General features: G+C 43.6%; 1 protein-coding gene across 2 annotated transcripts in view; it reads left to right on the forward strand.

The window, feature by feature from the left end:
- The window catches only part of ARID1A (AT-rich interaction domain 1A), an 82,963-nt gene that overhangs the window by 22,067 nt on the left and 40,291 nt on the right, over nucleotides 1–20,605 (forward strand). For both annotated transcript variants that reach the window (XM_084652420.1, XM_084652419.1), the window contains exons 2-4: nucleotides 9,622–9,834; nucleotides 10,616–11,056; nucleotides 12,288–12,401. In XM_084652420.1, coding sequence (XP_084508546.1) covers nucleotides 9,622–9,834; nucleotides 10,616–11,056; nucleotides 12,288–12,401 — 768 coding nt within the window. The remainder of the gene's footprint in view (nucleotides 1–9,621; nucleotides 9,835–10,615; nucleotides 11,057–12,287; nucleotides 12,402–20,605) is intronic.

Below are 20,605 nucleotides of genomic sequence, written 5' to 3' on the forward strand. Positions count from 1 at the left end.
CAGACTTCTTGGTGGACTTGAACGGTGTTGCTTGGCTGAGGTTTCTGAAAAAAGTCCACAAGAGGCTTTTGGAGGCTTGGGAGGGCAGCCTGTATGTAGGGTGACTGGCATTCTGGAGGGGAGGGTGGGGAGCTAGTCATCTATATGGGTATGTGATGGGTTTGACAGGAAATAACTTGCACAAGCCACTCCAGTGCAGACAGATGTTGGCTGAGGTGATTGTATAGTGAAGTGGCAGTTACTATCTAAATACCAATAGTTTGACTTACTTTACACCCATACCTATAAAGAGAATGTGATAATGGGTTGACTGGTGATCATTGTTGTTCCATAAAGCATTTTGCTGAGCTCCTGCATTGACTGAGCATCTAAATTTATGTACCAAAGTTGGCATCTACCCTTGCCATGTCAACATCCTATAACTACTTTTAAATTTCTCATGTTTTGTGCTGTAAACCACCCTATATCTGTTTCTAGATAAGAGAGAGGGAGGTGGCAAAAGGAACCCACCTGTTGGTCAGCCAGTTCATGTCATTGGGCATGGTATGGGTCAGACATGCACAGCACACGTCACTTTATCATCTGTAGCAGGCATTGTTGAGCACTACAACTAGTCTTTAGTTTCTGATTTTTCTCCCTAGTCGTCAAACTGGAATTCTGTTGGGCAGGATGATCGGATCACCTTCTACTGTTTTGAAACTTCTTAGATTTAAACCTTGTTATACTGGCTCACTAGCAAAACTTAATGAAGGCGCAAAAATAAATAAAACGTAATTGCTTTTGTGGCCTGCATGGGGGGGGCGCCATGGTTCTGCTTGTTCAACACCTTCAGACAAGGGTATTTGTCTGTGTAACAAAGTGCTAAATTAGCCAGAGAAAGGCGCTTTTACCTCTACTGGTTGTGCCTCATGCTGCTTGTGTGTTTTTTTGCAAGAAGCATGGTAGACGCCCAGATTCACACAACTAGTATTAGCAAGGCTGGGCCTGTCTGGCATCTTTACAAGCACTAACTTAGCTTTCAAACAAGGAAGTGCCCTTCTCACTCTCCCCTCCTGAACCGATAGAATAGATGCACTGTAAATCTTTTTTGCTAGATCTTTTGCAACAACTTATTTTAATAATATAAGACTATTTCCTGGTAGACCAATCTCTGTCCATCTATGTGTAAATGCTGTAGGTTACAGAAAACTAAAACATACAGCATATCTAAATACGACAGTCATTCAGATAGTATGGTGATTTGGGCGGTGGGAGGAAACTATATAAATATCTACTAACCTGGAGTGATAAATGCAATGGTCATCTGTCATAGAGAATGACTTGCAGAACCGGGAAACTTATAGTCTTGATAAGTAGGATTCTGTGGCTTTGGTAGAGGGAGTTTAAAAGGCACAGGCCAGAGAGAGGAGAGGTGATTTGGAAAAATTCTGGCTTCTGACAAAGTGCATCTGTTGCTGGGAATTTCCTGGTATCTCTGGCGTCTGAGATTAGCTACTCCAGTTTTTGATGAGACCAGGGTCCTCTTGGTAAGCCTGCATGTGGTATGGCATCCCTCTTTGCAGATGTAACACATCTTGCCTTAACTACTGTAGTGAATTAACTTTTCAGTGTCCATCTTTGGTACCTGCAGAGCATCAAAAAGACTCTTGTGCTACCTTCTAATATTCATATTTCTGGCGCATTTTGCGAAAGCTGGGTCTTGTGTGCTCTGAACAGACTAGCTTCAGAAGAGGACTTTGAAGGTCCATTCAGTGGACATTTATTTGGTCTTTGGCACCATTTTAAACAGGATTTTTTTTTGTTTTGCTCGCATTTGCTCTTGTATGAGAAACATCTCTACAAAAACTGTACTTGGCCATTCATTGTGATTGTTTGAATTAGGGCTTTTCCTTTGTAAGTGCAGCTTCTGCTTACCTCTTCCCACGAGGCTGTTCTTCTATAATGGTCTGTTCTGCAAACAGAAACCCTGCCCAAACTAGCTGAAACTGTGGCAGAGTAGGAGCAGCAGTGTTTAGTATGGCTCTTCTGGGGCGTGTGGACGGTCCTCTTGCTGAGAATAGTGTTGCACTGTAATATCCTGGGTTAACAGGACTGTTCGCATGTAAAACATGGGAGGTGATTGTCCTGCTCTACTCGGCACTGGTGAGGCCTCATCTGGAGTACTGTGTCCAGTACTGGGCACCATGCTTTAGACAAGATGTGGATAAATTGGAGAGTCCAGAGGAGAGCAGCAAAAATGATAAAACATTTTGAAAACTTGGCCTATGAGGAAAGGTTTAAAAAAACAAAGAACAAAACCAACCAAACATCCCAGGCATGTTTAGTCTGGAGAAAAGACAGTCAGTGTGGGGGAGGGGCCTGATACCTCTTCAAATATGTTAAAGGCTGCTATAAAGAGGATGGTGATCAATTGTTCTCCATGTCCACTGAAGGTAGGACAGGAAGTAATCTGCAGCAAGGGAGATCAAGGTTAAATATTGAAAAGTTTTTTTCCTAACTGCGGGTAGGGGAAGCACTGGAATAGGCTTCCAAGAGAGGTTTTTAAAAATTCCTGTCATTGGAGGTTTTTAAGAACAGGTTAGACAAACACCTGTCAGGGATGGTCTAGGAGTACTTGGTCCTGCCTCATGAGGTCCCTTCCAGCTCTGTGGAAAGTGGAGGAGATAGTTCATGATCAGTGCTCATTCTGATCAGAAAGGGAACTTGCTAGTCCAGCTTTCCTGACCAGAGTGGACTAGTATCTTTCTGAGTGTTGATATATTTGAAATGTCTCCTCCCCCTCCTTTTTCCCCCTCATTGTAAAAGTCCTAATTCTAAATTTGCGGGAGCTCTGAATGACTTTTGGTAGAAGCAGGAGAGGAGAACACCTTAGGAAGTGCCTTTTTTCTTCATGTGATTCCTTTTAAAGGGATTCTGTAATTCTGATATTCTTTTGAAACATACATATTGGCGAAGTGGGTTTTTACCAGACTTCAGTTACCTGAAACTTCATCTTTGAAAGGACAAGCTTGTAAAGAAAAAAGTAAAAACTGATGAATTATGACACAGTAAACTGGCCCGTCAGAAAGTTATAAAAGGTAGTGAGTTCAGACCGGGATATTGACCTTAATACAGACTAGAGGAAAGTGCTTCTGACTAGAAGTTGAGCTCTGTTTACTATTGAATGAGAATATTAATAAGTTCTGTGCTCTGGCTTTTTAGCCTGCACTTGTCAAACTAATTGTGAAAGAGCTAAAGTTGGTTTACACATTGTGGGGAAAGTTTCAGAAATACCATTTGGTGGAGCCATGAAAATGGTTGTACAGATGATGCCAAATAAGTACTTTCATTCCATTTCCATGCTTTTTTGTTTTGTTTGGTTTTAAACTGAAAGTCTAGTTCTCTAAACCATAATGTCTTTGGTCCTGCTGAATGCTAACTCTCATTGTTTTCTGTATCATAATCCCGGCTTGCGCCGCCTCCCGCAAGATGTGCTTTGTTTCCAGCCACTTCTGTGGCATTACCTTAGTTATATAAGGCAAGGTAGGAAATACCCCCTGCTTCCTTGGGGCAGGTCCTCAGCTGGCACAAACTGTCATAGCTCCATTGGCTTCAATGGATCTATGACAGTTTATGCCAGCTGAGGAACTGCCCCTTGTGTTTCAAGCCCTGTTAATGAGCATGTATGTAGCTATGATAACCCCCACCCAGTATGTAATAGGACAGGGAGTGTTTGAGAGCTTCCAGTGACTGTCTTGTTATGGGTCACTGACCCCTGTGAGGTATTGATCTCAGTACGTTTGTTTTTCTTTTCTTTTCTTTTTTTTTTTAAATTTAAAGTACTGTAGAGCCTGGGCTTGCTGGGTATGGCTTGATGCTTCATCCTTATGGTCCATATGGGATTTTGTGGTTAGGGTTCGACATGCTGGCCTTTACTGGTCCGGCCAGGTTCCGGAGATTCCAAGGGAGCATTGGTACGGATGGCTCTTGGTAGTATAGTTTATGAAACTGGAGCCAGCACTCAAAGTTCTTATTCACTGCAGCCTCTTTGCTTAAATTAGGACTTGCTTGTATTTGAGACAACTTGAATGCTCAGTTGACATACCCTATTGTAGATATTGAGCTGGGTCCAGACTCCTTATTGATGGCTTGGATTCAAGAGCAAAGTTCTCTTTACATTCTGAATTGCCAGCTATCAAAGACATGTGTATTGGTCCATTTCTCTTACTTGCGGTCATGGGACTGCAGTGCCCGCACATGGGGTGGGAAGTACTGGAAAATGGATGAGTAAAGCTGCTCATTCTGTCTCCTCTTCCTTTCAACAAACTAGGGTAGGTGTTTTCACTTTCAGATAGCTGATGCTTCTGTCACTGGTTCAGTACTTTATTTGAACAACTTGTGGCCTTGAGTAGAGGCAAGGTATTTAAAGTTTTGGGGAGCATGGCTCATCTTACACTCTTGTTTAAATAGTTAAACCTGATCGCTAGATAAAACCCCCTCTGAAGAAATGAAGAAGCTGGTTGACAGGCTTCCTAGTGGAGAGGTGTAGTCTCCTTGTTACTCTCCAATATTAATTCAGCACTGATGGAGTGAATATCGGACAGCCAGCTTTCTAGTTTCTCCAGTAACTGAGGCTGGTTATGCCTTTGTGCCTGGGTAGTATAATACGTGCAACACAGAGGAAAAGAGGACAATCTCCTGAGCAGAAATCAAAATTATCTTCTTCAGTACTGTAAGATCCCATCTGGGTTCAGCTGTGGGGAGGTGATGGAAGCTGCATCTGCGAGCTTGCAAAAACAATGTTAATCAGTGTTTTGTTGGTGAGAGCTTTTCTGTGTTTGGTGGCTTGCAGGTCCCAGGCTTAGTGGTCCCTGTCCTCGGACTAGCTTGGGCATGGTAGAGTCCAATAGGAGAAGCAGCAGTAGCCAGCTGCTGCTTCTCCCTGAATTTGCAGGAAATGGATTTACTGTCTTTGTACAGGTTTCAGAGTAGCAGCCGTCCGTGTTAGTCTGTATCCACAAGAAGAAAAGGAGGACTTGTGGCACCAATTTATTTGAGCATAAGCTTTCGTGAGCTACAGCTCACTTCATCGGATAAGCTCAAATAAATTGGTTAGCCTCTAAGGTTCCACAAGTCCTCCTTTTCTTTGTACAGGAGCACAGCAGCCAAACAATAGTTTGTGCTTGCAGGGCCATGTGGTGAATCACATGACCTTGTGCTGTTTTCTGCCGGGGTCCTTACCCATCTGTTCTCTCGGCTCTTTCTGGGTTATCAGGCACAGATCCAAGTCCTCACAGGCAGCCAGCCTCATAGCCAGAGATTATGAGCACTAACCTTCCTGGCAGGGGCGGTGTAGCTTTGCTTTTATGCAGATTAGCCATGTGCTTCTCACTTCAAGGTTCCACAGGAAAAGACATTTCCTGTGCTTGGTTCTTAATGGGCGGTTCCCAGCTCACTGTACAGGGACCAGAGGGTTGGGGCCTGTGAAGTGAAAGCATGCATGGAAGAGGGATTACAGTACACTGCCCCCCCCTTTCCCATTCCACCTCTGCTGCTACGTCACCACAACACAACCACACGCTCTCTCATACTGTTGGTGTCATTCATTCAGTGCCAAGATTGCTTTAAAAAATTCCCTTGGCCCCAGTTCAAACAGGAGTACAGCTGGGATGTGTTAGATTTTAGGCAGTCTGCCCTCAATTTGAGATGAGTTATAAATAGCAGTGCCGACTTCCTTAACTACCACTCTTGGAGGTAAAATGCAGGTTAATTACTGTGGGAATCAATTAGGGCTTCTCTGGGTTAAACAGCCAGGAATGCTTTTTATTATTATTTTTTTTCTGATTCCCCTCCCTCCTCCATATTCCTCCCCTTCCCTCCCCCCAAACATGGACAGCAAACATGGTCAGAAATAAATTCAGATCCAAGGTGAAAGGTTTGTAATTCCAGGAAATTGTTTCTGGTTTATCCCAGCACTGGCCAATATCTGAGTGAAGCCAATTCAAGTGCTGCAAATTAGACTCAGTGAGAAACTCTTCCCCCTTTTCTCTCCGTGCCCCCACCCTTCCCTACCAAACAATTAGATATGTAATAGACTGTCATAAAAGTGACAGGAATACATGTTTGCCTGGCTGTGGAGACTGTTCTTTGCTCTGTAGCCTCCGCTTTCACAGTAAGACACTCTTTACATATTTTTCATGTTGGTCTCATAAATGAATCAACGCCACTTACCCCTTTAGAAAGGTATGGGATCGTCCTTTATTATGTCTTGTTTTCTGGCAGAAGTATGTGGTGTGTTTTTTTTTTTTTTAAAAAAAAACACTTTCACCTGCTTTGAAGCTGTAGAAAAGTTTTCCCTGTTCACTTCTACTTGTGTGTATTAAAGTATCACTCTTGACCAGCACATGCTGTTCTGTTACCCCGCTTAGAATAATCTCTGTTACCCTGTTTAGGATAATCTTTACATTTGTAAAGTTGTTCTCACCATTGTAGCAAAGCCAGAATAGTGTGTGTAGGGTAACTGTACCTTCTGTCTCTTGCACTTTCCATTATATAGCCTGACTTGGGGGTTTGTAGAGCTTGGCAGTAAGTTCTCTCTGGGCTGAAACTTGGTGTTACAAGCCTTTGGCCTAGAGCAAGTTTTTTTTGTTTTAATTTTTTTTGAAAGACCAGGTTTGATCTTTAGAATACAAGCTGACCATAGAAGAACTGAGTTGGAAGGGACCTCAGGAGGTATCTAGTCCAACCCCCTGCTCAAAGCAGGACCAATCCCAACTAAATCATCCCAGCCAGGGCTTTGTCAAACTGAGCCTTAAAAACCTCTAAGGACGGACATTCCACCACCTCCTAGGTGACCCATTCCAGTGCTTCACCACCCTCCTAGTGAAATAGGTTTTTCTTAATATCCAACCTAGACCTCCCCCACTGCAACTTGAGACCATTACTCCTTGTTCTGTCATTTGTCACCACTGAGAACAGCCGAGCTCCATCCTCTTTGGATCATGCACTTATTTTTGCATACAGTGGAGTAGAGTAACTTTGGTTTTTGAAAATTTGGCTGATGACAGGACTAAAAGTTTGGTTGTATAACACTCTCTCAAAGTACCAAAGCTTGACACAGATTTTTGAGATCGCTTCTAGTTTCTCTTTTGGTGGCTCTTCGAGTGATGGTCCCTCTGTGTCAATGGACACAATTATGAACTGTTTCAGCTCCAGCACATGGCGCACATGCGTACCTGCATGTGGAATCCAGATAGGGACCATACATCTTGAAGAACCTCTAGTTACAGTAAGTAATCTTCTCTTTCTGTGAATGCAGGAGGGTGTAAGAAAAGGGTCTGGACTTCACTGATCAAGAAGCAGTAAAACTTTTCTCTCAGTTATGTCTCAGTGGCAGGGCCTTTGCTTTTGACATGTAATCATAGTAATCTACTCCTGTGGCTTCCTGTCAAAAGGATTTCCCATGTGTCAGTCCAGAGAAGACTCTTCAGCCTTCTGCAGTCAGGGTTTGGTATTTCCTTATTTATCCTGAGGTGTTCTTGCAAGTGAACAGGCATTCCTTCCTCTTGGCTTTTCCATCTCTTATAACGTTAGTGTGCAAGGGGATCTATAGCTCACCACCCTCCAACTGCTCTCACCAGCTTCTGGATTGATAGGCCCATCACTGCATTTCAATCTTGGCTGTTCCTTTCTTGAAGCACATGGGTTAAACTGCATAAAGGGATTCAAGTAGAATTCCTGATGGTGTATATATTTTTTTTTTCCTCTTAAACCAGAGCAAGTCTGTTAAGGCTAGGGCAGTTAAAGCCCTATCCATGAAGTGTGTGTGTGTAATGAGAGCTTTGGAAGGAAGGGGCCACATGCTATATCGCTGCTGATGCATGCTGCAGCCCTGGTGGAGACAAGTTAGCCTGCTTGGATTACAAGCATCAGAGATGTGTATTAAGTTTTTTTTACCCCTTTCCTTAGGGATGCAGTTTACACTTCTGTCATGTACAGACTTTGATTTAAAGGGCCTCAGTTTAGAACGGTGTGTTAATTGTCAAACTTGCTTTTCATTTCTGGTAGTGCCTGTAGTATGCTAGTTGCTCTCAATATAGAGAGACAGACCTAGAGAATCTCCATCTAAAGATGCGTGCTGTGGCCAAGGTGGTGATGTGACTGCAGTTCGGAACTGCAAAGTACTATATTTTAAAGGCTAAATATAAACCCATTACTCTTAAAGTTTATCAGGAGCAGTCCTGTGGGCGTCCTGGCAGAAGTGACTCTTAAAAAGGGATTTCAAAAGTGGCATTAGCCTTGCAGGTGATCAAAGGCAGAGAGATCTGTGCATAGGGGCTAGTCTATGCTAGAAGTGCTGCAGCGGTGCAGCTGGTGAAGACGCTCTGTGCTGATGAGAGAGCTTTCCTGTCGGCATAATAAAGCCACCTCCCCGAGAAGTGGTAGCCAGGTCAGCAGGAGTAGCTCTTCCGCCAACACAGCGCTGTCCACACAGTCAGTTCACTGTAACTTATGTCACTCGGGTGTGTCTTAGTCACACCCTGAGCGACATAAGTTATATCAACACAGGGCTTGTCTACTTGACAGCTTAGGAGGCAGCATATGGTGGTGGCTGGGTGTTTAAAACACTGATATTTATGTGAGGGGCTGGCATCATTGGTGGGGTGGGGTGTAGGAAGGGATGGCGATAAGTAGGGAAGGGTGAGTTACACAGGACTCAAAAAACGGTGACCAGGGCCTGAGCTTGATCAGGTGGAAGCAGATGAGGATGGGGGAACTGAGAGGATTCAAAGATGGACTGACTCTGGTCAAAATTACAGGCAAGGGAAACTATCTTGGTGTTAGCCTCTTCCTACAATGTGTGCCACGAGTGCACATGTACTTGGATAACATTTTTTTTTTTTATTTTTTTTTTTTTAAAGTCTTAGTTCTAAAACTCCATCCTTTCCCTGGGCATGGCTCTAAAAGCTAATGAGGGCATTTTATATTGTTGTGTTCCAAAAATTACGCAAGAAACATGTAAAACACATTAAAAAGTGGAAATGCAACTTTACACATGCATTGGCGTGTACACATGTAGCACCACACTCTGAAATAAATGTCTGGATTAATGCAACTGTGTGGCTAAATTTAAATGCATAAAAGGCCAAATTAACTGCATGTAGAGGTATGCAAGAAACTATCAGTGCCAGGAGGTTGCTGTGGGAGCCCTAGCCTTTTGACTTCTGTACGTTTTTAAATTTTCAGCTGTAGCATTGTATTAACACAGCTTTTTGCATTGAATTTAATTATTCGTGGTGTACTTGCTGCTTAAACCACACCCTGCTGTGGGAAAAGATCCTTCCACTGCTCTTTAGTCCCCCAGTTGGATATATCAACTGACTTCCCTTTCCCCTAATGACCCTTCTCTCTCCTTCCTTTCTCCAGGCCTCAGAGGAGATGGCAGAGTGTAAAAAGATTCCTCACAGCTGGGGATTAGTGCTGTGGGGAGTATCTGTAGGCCCTGTGTGCTTGCTTCTCCTCCAGAGAGCGATGCTGTATTTTATAGTATGACTGCAGTTTTGTGGTTTTATGGGAGTAAGGATTGTATACGCCAATGTGATGTACATTCAGCTTGTATACATCTCATTACTTTCTTCACAGCCATCAAGCCCAATGGATCAGATGGGGAAAATGAGACCTCAGCCATATGGAGGAAGTAACCCATACACACAGCAGCAGGCACCTCAGTCGGGGCCACAGCAAGGGCATGGATATCCAGGACAGCCCTATGGGCCGCAGACTCCCCAGAGATATCCCATGGGAATGCAAGGCAGGACACAGAGTGCAATGGGCAGCATCCCGTATGCTCAGCAGGTAGAGCAAAAAATAAAACGCCTCTCACGCTTCACCACAACCCATTCTTCTCTGACGAGCAGATGAGTGAACTCTTTTAAATATGGCGTATGAATGTGTGTGCTAACGGGGTCAGCCTTAAACAAAGTCAGCTGTGTACCACTCTCCGTTACTGAGGTGAAAATAGTATTTGTTGTTTAGGCTGCGTTGTGTTGTGGTTGGACTTAAACAGATGAATCCTTATGTGAAGGACAAGGATCTGTGGTGGTCTTGCTTTCCAGAGAGGTGACCATAAATCTTCAGTATCACAAGTGTAATGGGGGCGGGGGCGGAAGGGGAAGCAGTTAGTGGATTAAAACAGCATCTACACAAATCTGTAAACCGGAGCAGAGAGATAACTACTCCTCGGAGTAACAGAAATGTCAGGTTGGGGTGGCTCACTGCTTCGTACAGTCGTCGTCTCCTCCTGATCTCTCGCAGAATGCAAAAGGCTGCCTTTGCATCGAGACTTCACTCTTTGGTGATTTACTTACATTTGAGGATGGACTAATAGACATCACAACAAAGTCCTTATGGGTCCATATTAAAGATCTGTTCTTGCCAGAGGGAATCTGGCACAGCACTGGCTTCCCTGTTTCCTCAGCGGCATACTCCTCTAGACAGCAGCGTTTCCATGACCTGTCCAGTTAATTGCCCAGCACAGCTGCCTGGGAGTCATGGCTGCAGGAACTCAGATTCCACAAACCACTAGAACGTATCTGAATCAGTTTCTAACTTGCATGATTCTACTCTTCTTTTGTAGATTCCTCCTTATGGACAGCAGGGCCCAAGTGCATATGGACAGCAGAGCCAGACTCCATATTACAACCAGCAAAGTCCTCATCCCCAGCAACAGCAGCCTCCATACTCTCAGCAGCCACCGTCCCAGACCTCTCACTCCCAGCCTTCTTATCAACAGCCGCAGACTCCGTCTCAGCCGCCGCAGACTCCGTACCCCCAGCCGCAGTCCCAGCCGCCGCATCAGCAGTCCCCGTCCCCGTATCCCCAGCAGCAGCCCGCGGCCCAGCAACATCAGCAGAGTCAGCCTCCATACTCCCAGGCACAGTCGCCCTACCAGCAGCAGCAACCACCTCAGCAAACCTCCTCCTCTGCTCTTTCTCAGCAGTCGTCTTCATACCCACAGTCACAACCTCAGCCGCAGCAGCAGCCTGCCTACTCCCAGCAACGCTTCCCGCCTCCACAGGTAGGACCTCTGCTGCTCGCTATCTCCTTCTGGGGGTAACTACGGGAGTTTGCAGAGTTTAGTTCTCTGTGCATTTTAAAACCAGTGCACGCCTGCTTACCTATGATTAAACTAATACATGTATTGCCCTCTTAGCTTGGCATAGATCTGTATCTCCTCCGGCTGTGATGTAGAAATGAGATGGCTGAAGGCACAGAGGTGGGCTGCTATGCAGAGAAAGTCACCAAGGCTGTAGGGTTCAGAAACTACTGTTTGTACTTAGTGAATGCTGTTAATTGGCAATACCAGTCTAAAGGACGGTTCACTTGAATGGCTTTCAAACTGTGGTCCATGGAATGTCTCCAGGTGGTCCACAGAGCTGCAGTGCTTATCATAGTGATGACACACTTTTGGTCTTCCTGCTGCTTTTGTAGCGCAGTGCAAGACTCCCAAGACATTGGGAGCCTTTTTTTTTTTTTTATCACTGAAAGTAACAAGCTATCTGCACCCTGAGTGGCTACTTTGTTGCTTGGGTGAGGCTTTTCCATGTAAACTTAGTCAGTGTACAGATGGGCCCCAAATTTGGGGGAGGAAGCAAATGAAGAATAGATACAAAGTGACCTGGAGAGGTCAGAGTAGCAGGCTCTACACTTGTGGGGAAGTGAAATGCCCAGCACAAATATGAAATGGAGTTTTTAATCAAAGATCAAGGCCTGTTACGTTAAAGGTAAAATTATCTTCATCTGCCTTAATGTTCTAATACTTAAGCATGGAGTTGTCTGAAAACCTTTGAAATTCACAATTTTTGTGAGGAAGATCAAAAATCTTGGCAGAACTTCTCAGAAAACTGTTCTGTTTTTGGAGCAGCTCTATTAATATGTGTAATTAATTGCCATAGTTTCCAGAGGAAAGGTTTAGAAGTTAGGAAGAGAAAGTGCCTACAAGAGATCTTGGTTCTTAAACTGTCTGTATTGTGAAAAATAGAGCAATAGCTGGAAAATTACTATCTTTTTTAGATTCCTAGTGCTGAAATTACTTCTAGTACGGACACTTGGCCTAGCTGTCCATCAGCAGCCTTGATCCTGTGTGGAGGCAGGGGATGCTAACTTAGTTCCTCTGTTTTGTCTCCCTCCTTGTTTTGGGCAAATGCTCTCGAGTGGTACATGAACTGTTGCCTCCTTGTTGCTGGAATGCTCCAAGACTGAATGCTGTGGAGTCCATATTTCACTTCTGTGTTTTCTTTGTGTTTCAGGAGTTATCTCAAGACTCATTTGGGTCCCAGGCATCCTCTGCCCCCTCAATGGCTTCCAGTAAAGGACAAGAAGATATGAACTTGAATCTTCAATCAAGGCCCTCCAGCCTGCCGGTGAGTGGTGAGGCTGTCTGTAAGTGACTGGTGTGAGGAAAGAAGCTCACCAGGATCACTAGTACTGACTGGTAGTGTTCCAGATGGAAGCAGGTATAGAGGCTGCCTATGCTTCTTGCTTTTAGTCAATAGCTTCTGATTTCCCCCTGGAGATTAGATATAACTTCCAAAAGTAATGAAGCTGAGGGTAAACTTTTTTTAACCTTGGAAGCCCTGGCCTAAATATTTGACTGGCACTCTGGGATGCTTATGTTTCTTGCTGAAGAGAACTGATCACTAGGGCAGCCTCTGGTTTTGTCCCTTTTAAAATATAGGGGTGCAGTGGCTGGCTTGTTTGGTTTTTTGGTTATGTTTTGTTTTTGTATTCCAGTTTAACCCAGTATTACATGTATGTTAATAGTCTAGTAGAATTGTAGCCACTACCTATGTGTCAGTGGATTATTATGTTGCTGATTTGTACACCTTGGGTCCAACATGACTGAACAGATTGTGAATAAGACAGGTTACTCAGACCTGGAGTTAGCTCCTTTCACTGCAGCCAGGACAGTAGTTTCCTCTTAACTCCAAATCTGCTTGTTTTGTGGGTTTTTTTAAACATTTGAACTATTATATAATTTGTAAACTTACCAGATTTTTGGGGACAACATTCTGGATGCTTGTTGAGCGAGATGCGTCTCTTATCTTGGTTTTAAACTTCCTAGAATGTAGCAATTTAGTGGGGAGGGTTGATACATTTCTCCTTTAAAGGTCTGGAATGGGCTGACCAAGCAGATCCATGCCTATGGCTCAAAAGAAGAGTTTGAGCTGTTGAACTCAGTTTGATTTCACTGAAGAATTATTTTCGACTTATAATCAGATAGAAGTTCTTTTCCTTTAGCATCTAGGATAAAGCTCCTTCCTAGACTGCAGTTGGATTGGTCAAAGGAGAATGAGTTGTGTGCATAGCAGAAGTTATTCTTGCTTTCAACAGTAGCATCCAGTTTTTTGGTCTGTGGTGAGCCCTTCTAAACAGTTCCATGGATCATGGGGGCAAGTTATGTCATCAAAATGCAGATCAGACTCTTAAGTTTGATAACAAAATGGGTTAATTTTATTTTGGTGTTGGCTACTTTTGGACCCTGATTCCAAAGATTAATTTTGTTCTGAGGAGTTGAGAATCTTTAAACAGCATGTTTTTTTCCACTCCAAGTCCTTCTTTATGACCCATCTTCTGTCTTGCAATGTAGGGAAAGTGTAGCTATTGAAGAAATCACTCTGAATCTGAGCAGTGGAGTGTCATGATTAGTAGCACTGTTGATGCTGTCTCCATGAATCCTTCCAATCAGCTCCATCTGACTCAGAATATAGGGGTGAATTGTTCTCTTTAGCAGAAGTGGCTCCTGCTCAGAGCCAAGTGGGAGTTTGTTTTTGTGGTGTTATGGATAAATGTGGTCTCTCCTTGAGCCCTCTTCAAATTCACCTTCAAAGTGGCTCTATTATGGAATAGCGGAATTGGAAATGTGGGAGTTCTGTCGTGTTTAGAAGCTTGAATTTTAACATATCCATCAGTGTCTGACGTGTACTTAAGCTTCCCATGTGAGAAATCTCTTCTAGACCTCTGTAGCATATGGAACTCAATCCAGTGTTGCTGTTAGTGTTGCGTTAGGTGTTCGCTCTGTGTAAGACCCAGTGTTCTATTTTAACCAAACATTTTTACAGCCTTTCAGTCTCTGACTTTCAAGGATTAGATAGTGAAATCAAAGGCCATCAGTCAGTCTGTCAATGGCTTCCTAGAGCCTGGTACCCATCCTTTTTTTTTTTTTTTAAATTTGTGTGTATGTATATATGTCTCTGTGTGTGTGTGTGTGTGTGTGTGTGTCTGGGGTATGTATGTATATAAATAAATTTGTAGATGTGCAGGATTTAAAAAACAAACAAAAAAACTACCTCCATTTTTGTTTCCCAGAATTCCATCTCCTGTTAATATGAAGGGAATTGTTAACTCTAGCTTTAAGGTGAACACTCTTGTCTACTTACTGTCTGATGCACATCCAGTTTTGTCTCAAAGAACTTCTGTATCTGTAAAAAGGGAATGTTTGCAGGTGTTAATATTATCTACCCATTTTTGTTCCAATAGGCAACTTTTCCCTTGGCTTCTGTACTGGGAGGTCTGGCGGCAGAATAGCTTGATATGGAGTCCTTGTTAAGGATTTTTTTCTGTTAAAGTGTAAATGTACGCTTTTCATTCTTCTCCCCGTGTCCCTCAAAGTTGGATGGTCAATTAGGAATTTTGGATTCCCCCATAATAGAGTAACTTTCCCAAGCAGCCGTATAAGTGCCTTATAGAACCATAGGTAGTACTGTGGCCTTTCACGTTTGAAAGTTTTAGGTGCTTCCCTACGATCAATAAGCCCTGCAGAGTAGCCGCTATTGTGCACCTTGGTAACTGGCAACCTGTGAAATGCAGCTTCTTAATTACTGACCTGTAGAGCAGCTCTGGCTAAAGTGAATACTGCTGTTTTCTAGGCCTCTCTGCTTAGGAGGTTAAATATATTTAAAGGCTTTTTTTCTTAATTGCATAAGGGCCAGAGTTTTCATATGTCTCCATCAGACTTAGTGCCTGTGTTGAAACTTTAGGCAGTGAAGGGGGAAACACTTTAAAAAATAAGAAAAAAAGGAAGTCAGTCTCCGAGGTACTTAACCATAAGTCTAATAGGAATGTCCAGGCTATGTGGCACTTCTTGCCAGTCTAGTCAAGATCTCTCTGAGGAATGTGTAGCTGGTCTCTGGTGGTGGTGGTCTAGGAATCTGTTCAGTAACTTTAGAGAACTAATCTTTGTATCATTCTCTGATGTATGTTTCTTTCACTGCTGTGAGAATCTGAAATAGAGGAATGTTGCAAGAGTTTGAAATTCATTTCACAGACTTATCTAATGCTTTGTTTGCTCATCTGTAGATTGCAAAAAATGTCTGGCCTTCCACTTTGGTTCACAAGTTATTGGGCTTTTATAGGGTAAGTCCTTCTTTCTGGTCTCTCTCCCCCTTTCTGAAGAGTAGACTTGAAAAGCATGTGAGTAAATATACTGCGGCTACCCAGTGACACAGATGTCTTTAAAGCAGTGGCAGATCCAGGTAGGTGCCTGGCAAAGGCAATTTTCCCTACAATAGTCTGGGTGAAGAATTTTTCTGAAGAATTCTTTGATTCCTAGGGAGTCTCCATCAGCAATTCACTTAACTAAACTTAGATAACTCTTTTGTGTATGGGAGGGACAGTGTGTAGTCTTAGTGTCTAGAGGTAATAAATGGCGTAATCATTAGTATAAATTTCTTCCTCCTAGGGGATCCTAAACCTCTGATCATCAGCAAGAGACTCTCTCTGGCAAGTAGCAGCCAGTTTGTTTGGTGTTCAGCTTCTTGAGACCTTGACTCTTGCAGAATCGGAGTACCATATCTCCAGCTATTAATTACAATAGCTGCTCTCTGGTTTGGGAGGAGTTGGCTTTCAGCAGTGTTTAGGTGAAATCAGAGAGCTCTCTTCTGTGCTAAGCGTGGATCCTTTCTTCTGTTCCCTTCCTCTTGTCTAATCTTGAGTTATAGACCTCCTCAGTAGGACTGGAGGGGGAAATGGCAGGTCAGTGTCCCAAAAAATACTAATTTTCCCTTACGTGAGACGTTAATCCCATGCAGAGTTTATTGCACAACCTTCACAAACCTAGTGGCAGTGTGTTCTCCTAAAGCATACTTCATAAATAAGAGTTGCAGTTTACTCTAAGGGTTAGAAACATGGTTGAAAGTGCGGGGATGTGAAAGGTCTAAAAGCTGCTTCATTCATCTCTTCTCCTTTGCCTTCCCTTGATTTCCACCCCTTCCTCTTAATTAGCCTCTTCCTTGATTGGTGTTCTCAATATCTATGTAGTATGGTGGTAGGTTTAATGTTTCTGCTTCATCTGAAATATGACTGAGCATCATTATCCAAAGGGCTGTGTGTTAAAGTCTAGGCTAGGAATTTTTTTTGCAGAAGGTCCTGAATTCTTAAATCAGTGTCGTCTTCTTCTTCTTTTTTTTTTTTTTTTTTTTTTTTGTTAGTCTGTTTCCTCCTCCTTTGTCTCAAGTTGGTTTTCTTGCTTACCGACACTTGATTTTAGGCAGTTCTCTTGGAACCCGAGAGAATTATGTGGTTAGAAGATGTAGAAACGAAGGCGTTCCTGTGTCAGAAGAATGGATATGTTGGTGGCCTGGTAGGGAACTCGGAGACACTTTACTTGTAGTTTTGTAGGAGGCATAAGAATATGGAATTAGGATGTAGGGCCAGATCCTCAGCGGGTGCTGCTCCATTGATAAAGCTATGCTGATTTTTTATTACTCTAGTTGACAGTCTAGCCTGTATCGTCCACCAGTAATGACTAATGTTTGCATTTATTCTTTTGCTAGACTGCATTTTGTCTCTCGCCTTGTTCCAATAAGTGCACGCTGCGCTCTAATCCTTGTAGCCCTAAATTGCTGCTAGGTTTTCTGTGCCAATAGAAACTTGCTCCTATTTAAACTTGGCTTTTTCTTGTTTCTGCAAACCAGCCCTGTACTTGTCCATGAGGGCAGGAGAGCTGAATGTTGTGGTTAACCTGGTGAAGCCAAACAAGTTTGGTGGTGGTTTCAGGTTGGTTTGCTGAAGGGACTCCGACTTTCTTCCTTTTATGAGGAACCGTGGTAATATTTCAGGTTGGGCATAAAGTATTGCACCCCATAAACAGGTATAGGGTGGCTTCCCTGTCAAAATGAAAATGGTGGAAAACTAATCTTCAGGTAGGAACGCATTTTGATCGCCTCTTCAGTTTGTGAAGGTGAGATAATCTTCACCCAAGCAGAAATGTTGACATAAAATTGAGGGGGAGGGGGAAAACTTCAGAGCAACCGTGAGCGCTGGTGCCAGTCTGCAATTTCAGCATCTGATGAGCTGTTTGACTTTACTGTAAAAGGTGACTTCTGGTTGTGGCAGCTCTGCCTTAAGAGGAATAAATAGGGTATCGAGTCACCAGGGTTGAGAGTTCACGGCTTGGTTTTGAGTGCAGGAGGAGGGGAACTACAAGTATACAATAGGTTTAAATAATTTACTGGAGTCCTGGTTCAGGACTGGCTCGGAAGAGCTTTTGTAAAAACTAAGCGCAACTGTGCGCTGCAGCCGTCCCTGGCTTACTGGTTGTCCTGAAGGACCTTAATGAGAGCTCCTAAAAGCACTGAGACCTAATCTGGAGAACATCAAGGGACAATTGTCAACATACCTAGTAATTTATTACTTTTCCAAGTGCAGAGCCCTAGCTGTGGTATTGGGACACTCTGGCTTAGATTTCAGGGTATTTTAAAGCTGATCTTCTTTGATCCTGCAGTTTAGTAGCTGCATATACTGATCACTCACTTGCCATTGGATGTTTGGGGTAAAAGGTCTTTCACCTTTTTGAGGACAAATGAGAATTCAAAAACCAAATCTCACTTTTCACCTTCGCTATGGCTTCGTACTTTTGCAGTCTCGATCATTTTCGTTCAAACTGGATAATAGTTTTGGGGAAGGGGTGAAAAGCGGCCCTGCTCTCCTGTTGTATGTGGTGTGGCAGTCTGGGAATTATTTGGCTCTTCTCTACCTCCTTGCTACCCCAAATACTTAGCATCCGTTTATTTCTTGGCATCTGGGGCGTGTCAGGAAGTGCTGGTGGGATTAACAAAATTTACCATTATTTCCACTTTGCAGTCTGTTTCTTTCTCTCTTCTCCCTCCCCCTTTTTATATTTATAAGTACTGAAAGGTAGAATAATTTGTGAGTTCAGTCAGCTGTGTCTGTGAGTAAAATGTCGTCATCTTCTGCACGATCCCCCTGACTGGAAATAATCAGAACTGCAAACTAAATTATGGCTAAAAGCTGACTTGAGGAAGTTGCTGCTGGGGGAAAAAAGCCACAAATATCTTTATTTGAATGTTAGGTGCTGAAGACCAAGTGCAGAGCCAGACTGGTAACTTGGAGGAAGAAATAGACATTCAGAGTTTAAATCTAATAGTGAACTCAGTCAGCTTCCTTCCCTGTTGAGGCTTCCTGCTGAACATTTTTTGTAAACTTGTTTGTTTCTGGACTTTTGGCTCCTATTTCTGACTACAAGCCATTGAAGAGGACCAGCAATGTATAAATGTCAGAGCCATTTGGCACTTTTATGCTATCGTGACTGGGCACCACAGAAATGTTTAGATGGGAAACACTCCTGTAACTTGTCCCAAAGTGTGCAATTCCTGAAATCCTATGTCTGGTGCTTCACGAAGGTTCCTACAAAGCCTGTTTTGACAATGGGAGTTGAATGAATCCCCCTGTATCAACTTTTGACAAAGTTTCCTCGTTAATTCTTCTAGGATTTTTTTTTTCTCTGCTATGATCTTGTGGCTGGTAACACTTTCGTGCTATTTCTCTGGAGCGCTGAGCTTCTCTGAGCTTTGGGGTTTTTGCGGGGGTTTTGTTTAATAGCTCTTTATGGGCTTGAGAAAGGTGTTGAATGCCACTAGCACCTCTAGTACATAATCTAAAGACAAGGTGGGTGAATATCTTTTACTGGATCAACTTCTGTTGGTGTGAGAGAGACCAAGCTACATGGACCCTTTCCTCATGACTGGGAAAGGTACTCTGATCCAGGAAAGGTACCTTTCCAAGATCTCTTTTGTAGCTCGAAAGCTTGCCTCTCTCACCAACAGGAGTTGGTCCAATAAAAGAGATTACCTCACCCACCTTGTCTCTCTAATATCCTGCGACCGAGTGCTACAGCAGCACTGCATGATCTTTTAGTCACTCTTGTGACCTGTTTTCTGTGTGTGACCTGCTTCTCCAGGTTGCTTTGCTATTTGTCCATGTGGCAATTTCTCTCCTCCCACCCCTCCCTCCAGTTTTGGACTAAGCTAGTCTAACCCGGTGTTTAGAAGGAAATTCCCCACCCCCACTGCTGTATCAGCCATGGCTGTTCTGAACAGCGCTGAACCCTGCGTGTTCGGTTTCTCTCTGCCGGGGTAGCCAATCCGCTTCCACCTTGTAAATCATGCTGCTCTGAGCCACTGATGCAGTTTGCTTTCCCTCTGCTTCGTGCTGGAGCTTGTGCTTGCAGCAGATTTCTCTATGCTCGATCCAGGGCCCGTTTCCTGTTTCTATTCTGGTCGTTGGTGGCTCAGCTCTGCTTCCTGCCTGTATATGTTACACAGATTCCCCTAACTGCTGGAGCCTTTTGTTTTCATAGGAACAATTTCAATTAGCTTGTTTTATATTTGTTAGTTTTCTACCTCCTTTGAGGAATGACAGAGTTTGTCTGGAAAGACAGTCTTGTTTCTTACTCTTTACAATATGCTTTTAAGCCTGGCTACAGTAAATAGGCAGGTCAGTGTTTAATCAGGAAATTGCTGTAGGATGACCCATTCTGATATTGGATTCCTAACAATAGTGTCCCCCCCCCCCCCCCTTCAGTCAGATACAGCCAATGAAAACGCGTGGCCGTTATTTTGCACCCTAGAAGGAGCTCTAGAGTCTAGTCTTTGAAAGATGGCCTGTTTAGTTTGAAAGCTTCTCCAGGGAGGTCTGTTGCAAAGTGAGGAGACCTGTTCCCTTTTGCCACTGGCTCAGTCTGCAGAAGTCTCCCTCTGGCAGTCTGATGTGTTGGGAGGACGAGTCTCGAGTCTCGGCAAAAGACACTAACCTCTCACTGGAGGGTTGAAGAAAGGTGGGAGGGGCAAGGAGAACATGTGCTCATTCTTCTGCTCTCCGCACAGGACGGTTAAGGGATAAATGGAGGTGGGTAACTTTTTGGCTGGTGATTGTACAGGCTTTAGTACCATCTCACCTGAGCTCTCAATTGACAGGCAAGCATCGTCATGTAAATACACCCATGGCATTCAGGACTGACTTCTCCTGGGAACTAATGCATGCAAGTTACAAGCGTCCTGGGAGAAAATTGCCCCCATGCGGTTCTCATGGGAGTGGGTGTATGTGTTGTGTGTAGAGTAGGGTAGGATCAAGGGTCAGCTTCCTTAGCAAACTGTCTGCTCTGCCCCCTTCTGGAGGCACCGGCTGCTTTGCTAGGGCTGTCCACGTCCTTACTGATGTAGGATTTGCAGTGTGACTTCAGACAAACTCCCAGTGAGGAGCAGAGGAGGAGTTGAGTGATTGATTTTTATTATTTTTAATCGGGTCTTTATCCAGGAAGGAAGAAACC

The sequence above is a fragment of the Lepidochelys olivacea genome (assembly GCF_965140295.1).
Source record: "Lepidochelys olivacea isolate rLepOli2 genome assembly, chromosome: 19".
Taxonomy (NCBI): Eukaryota; Metazoa; Chordata; order Testudines; family Cheloniidae; genus Lepidochelys; species Lepidochelys olivacea.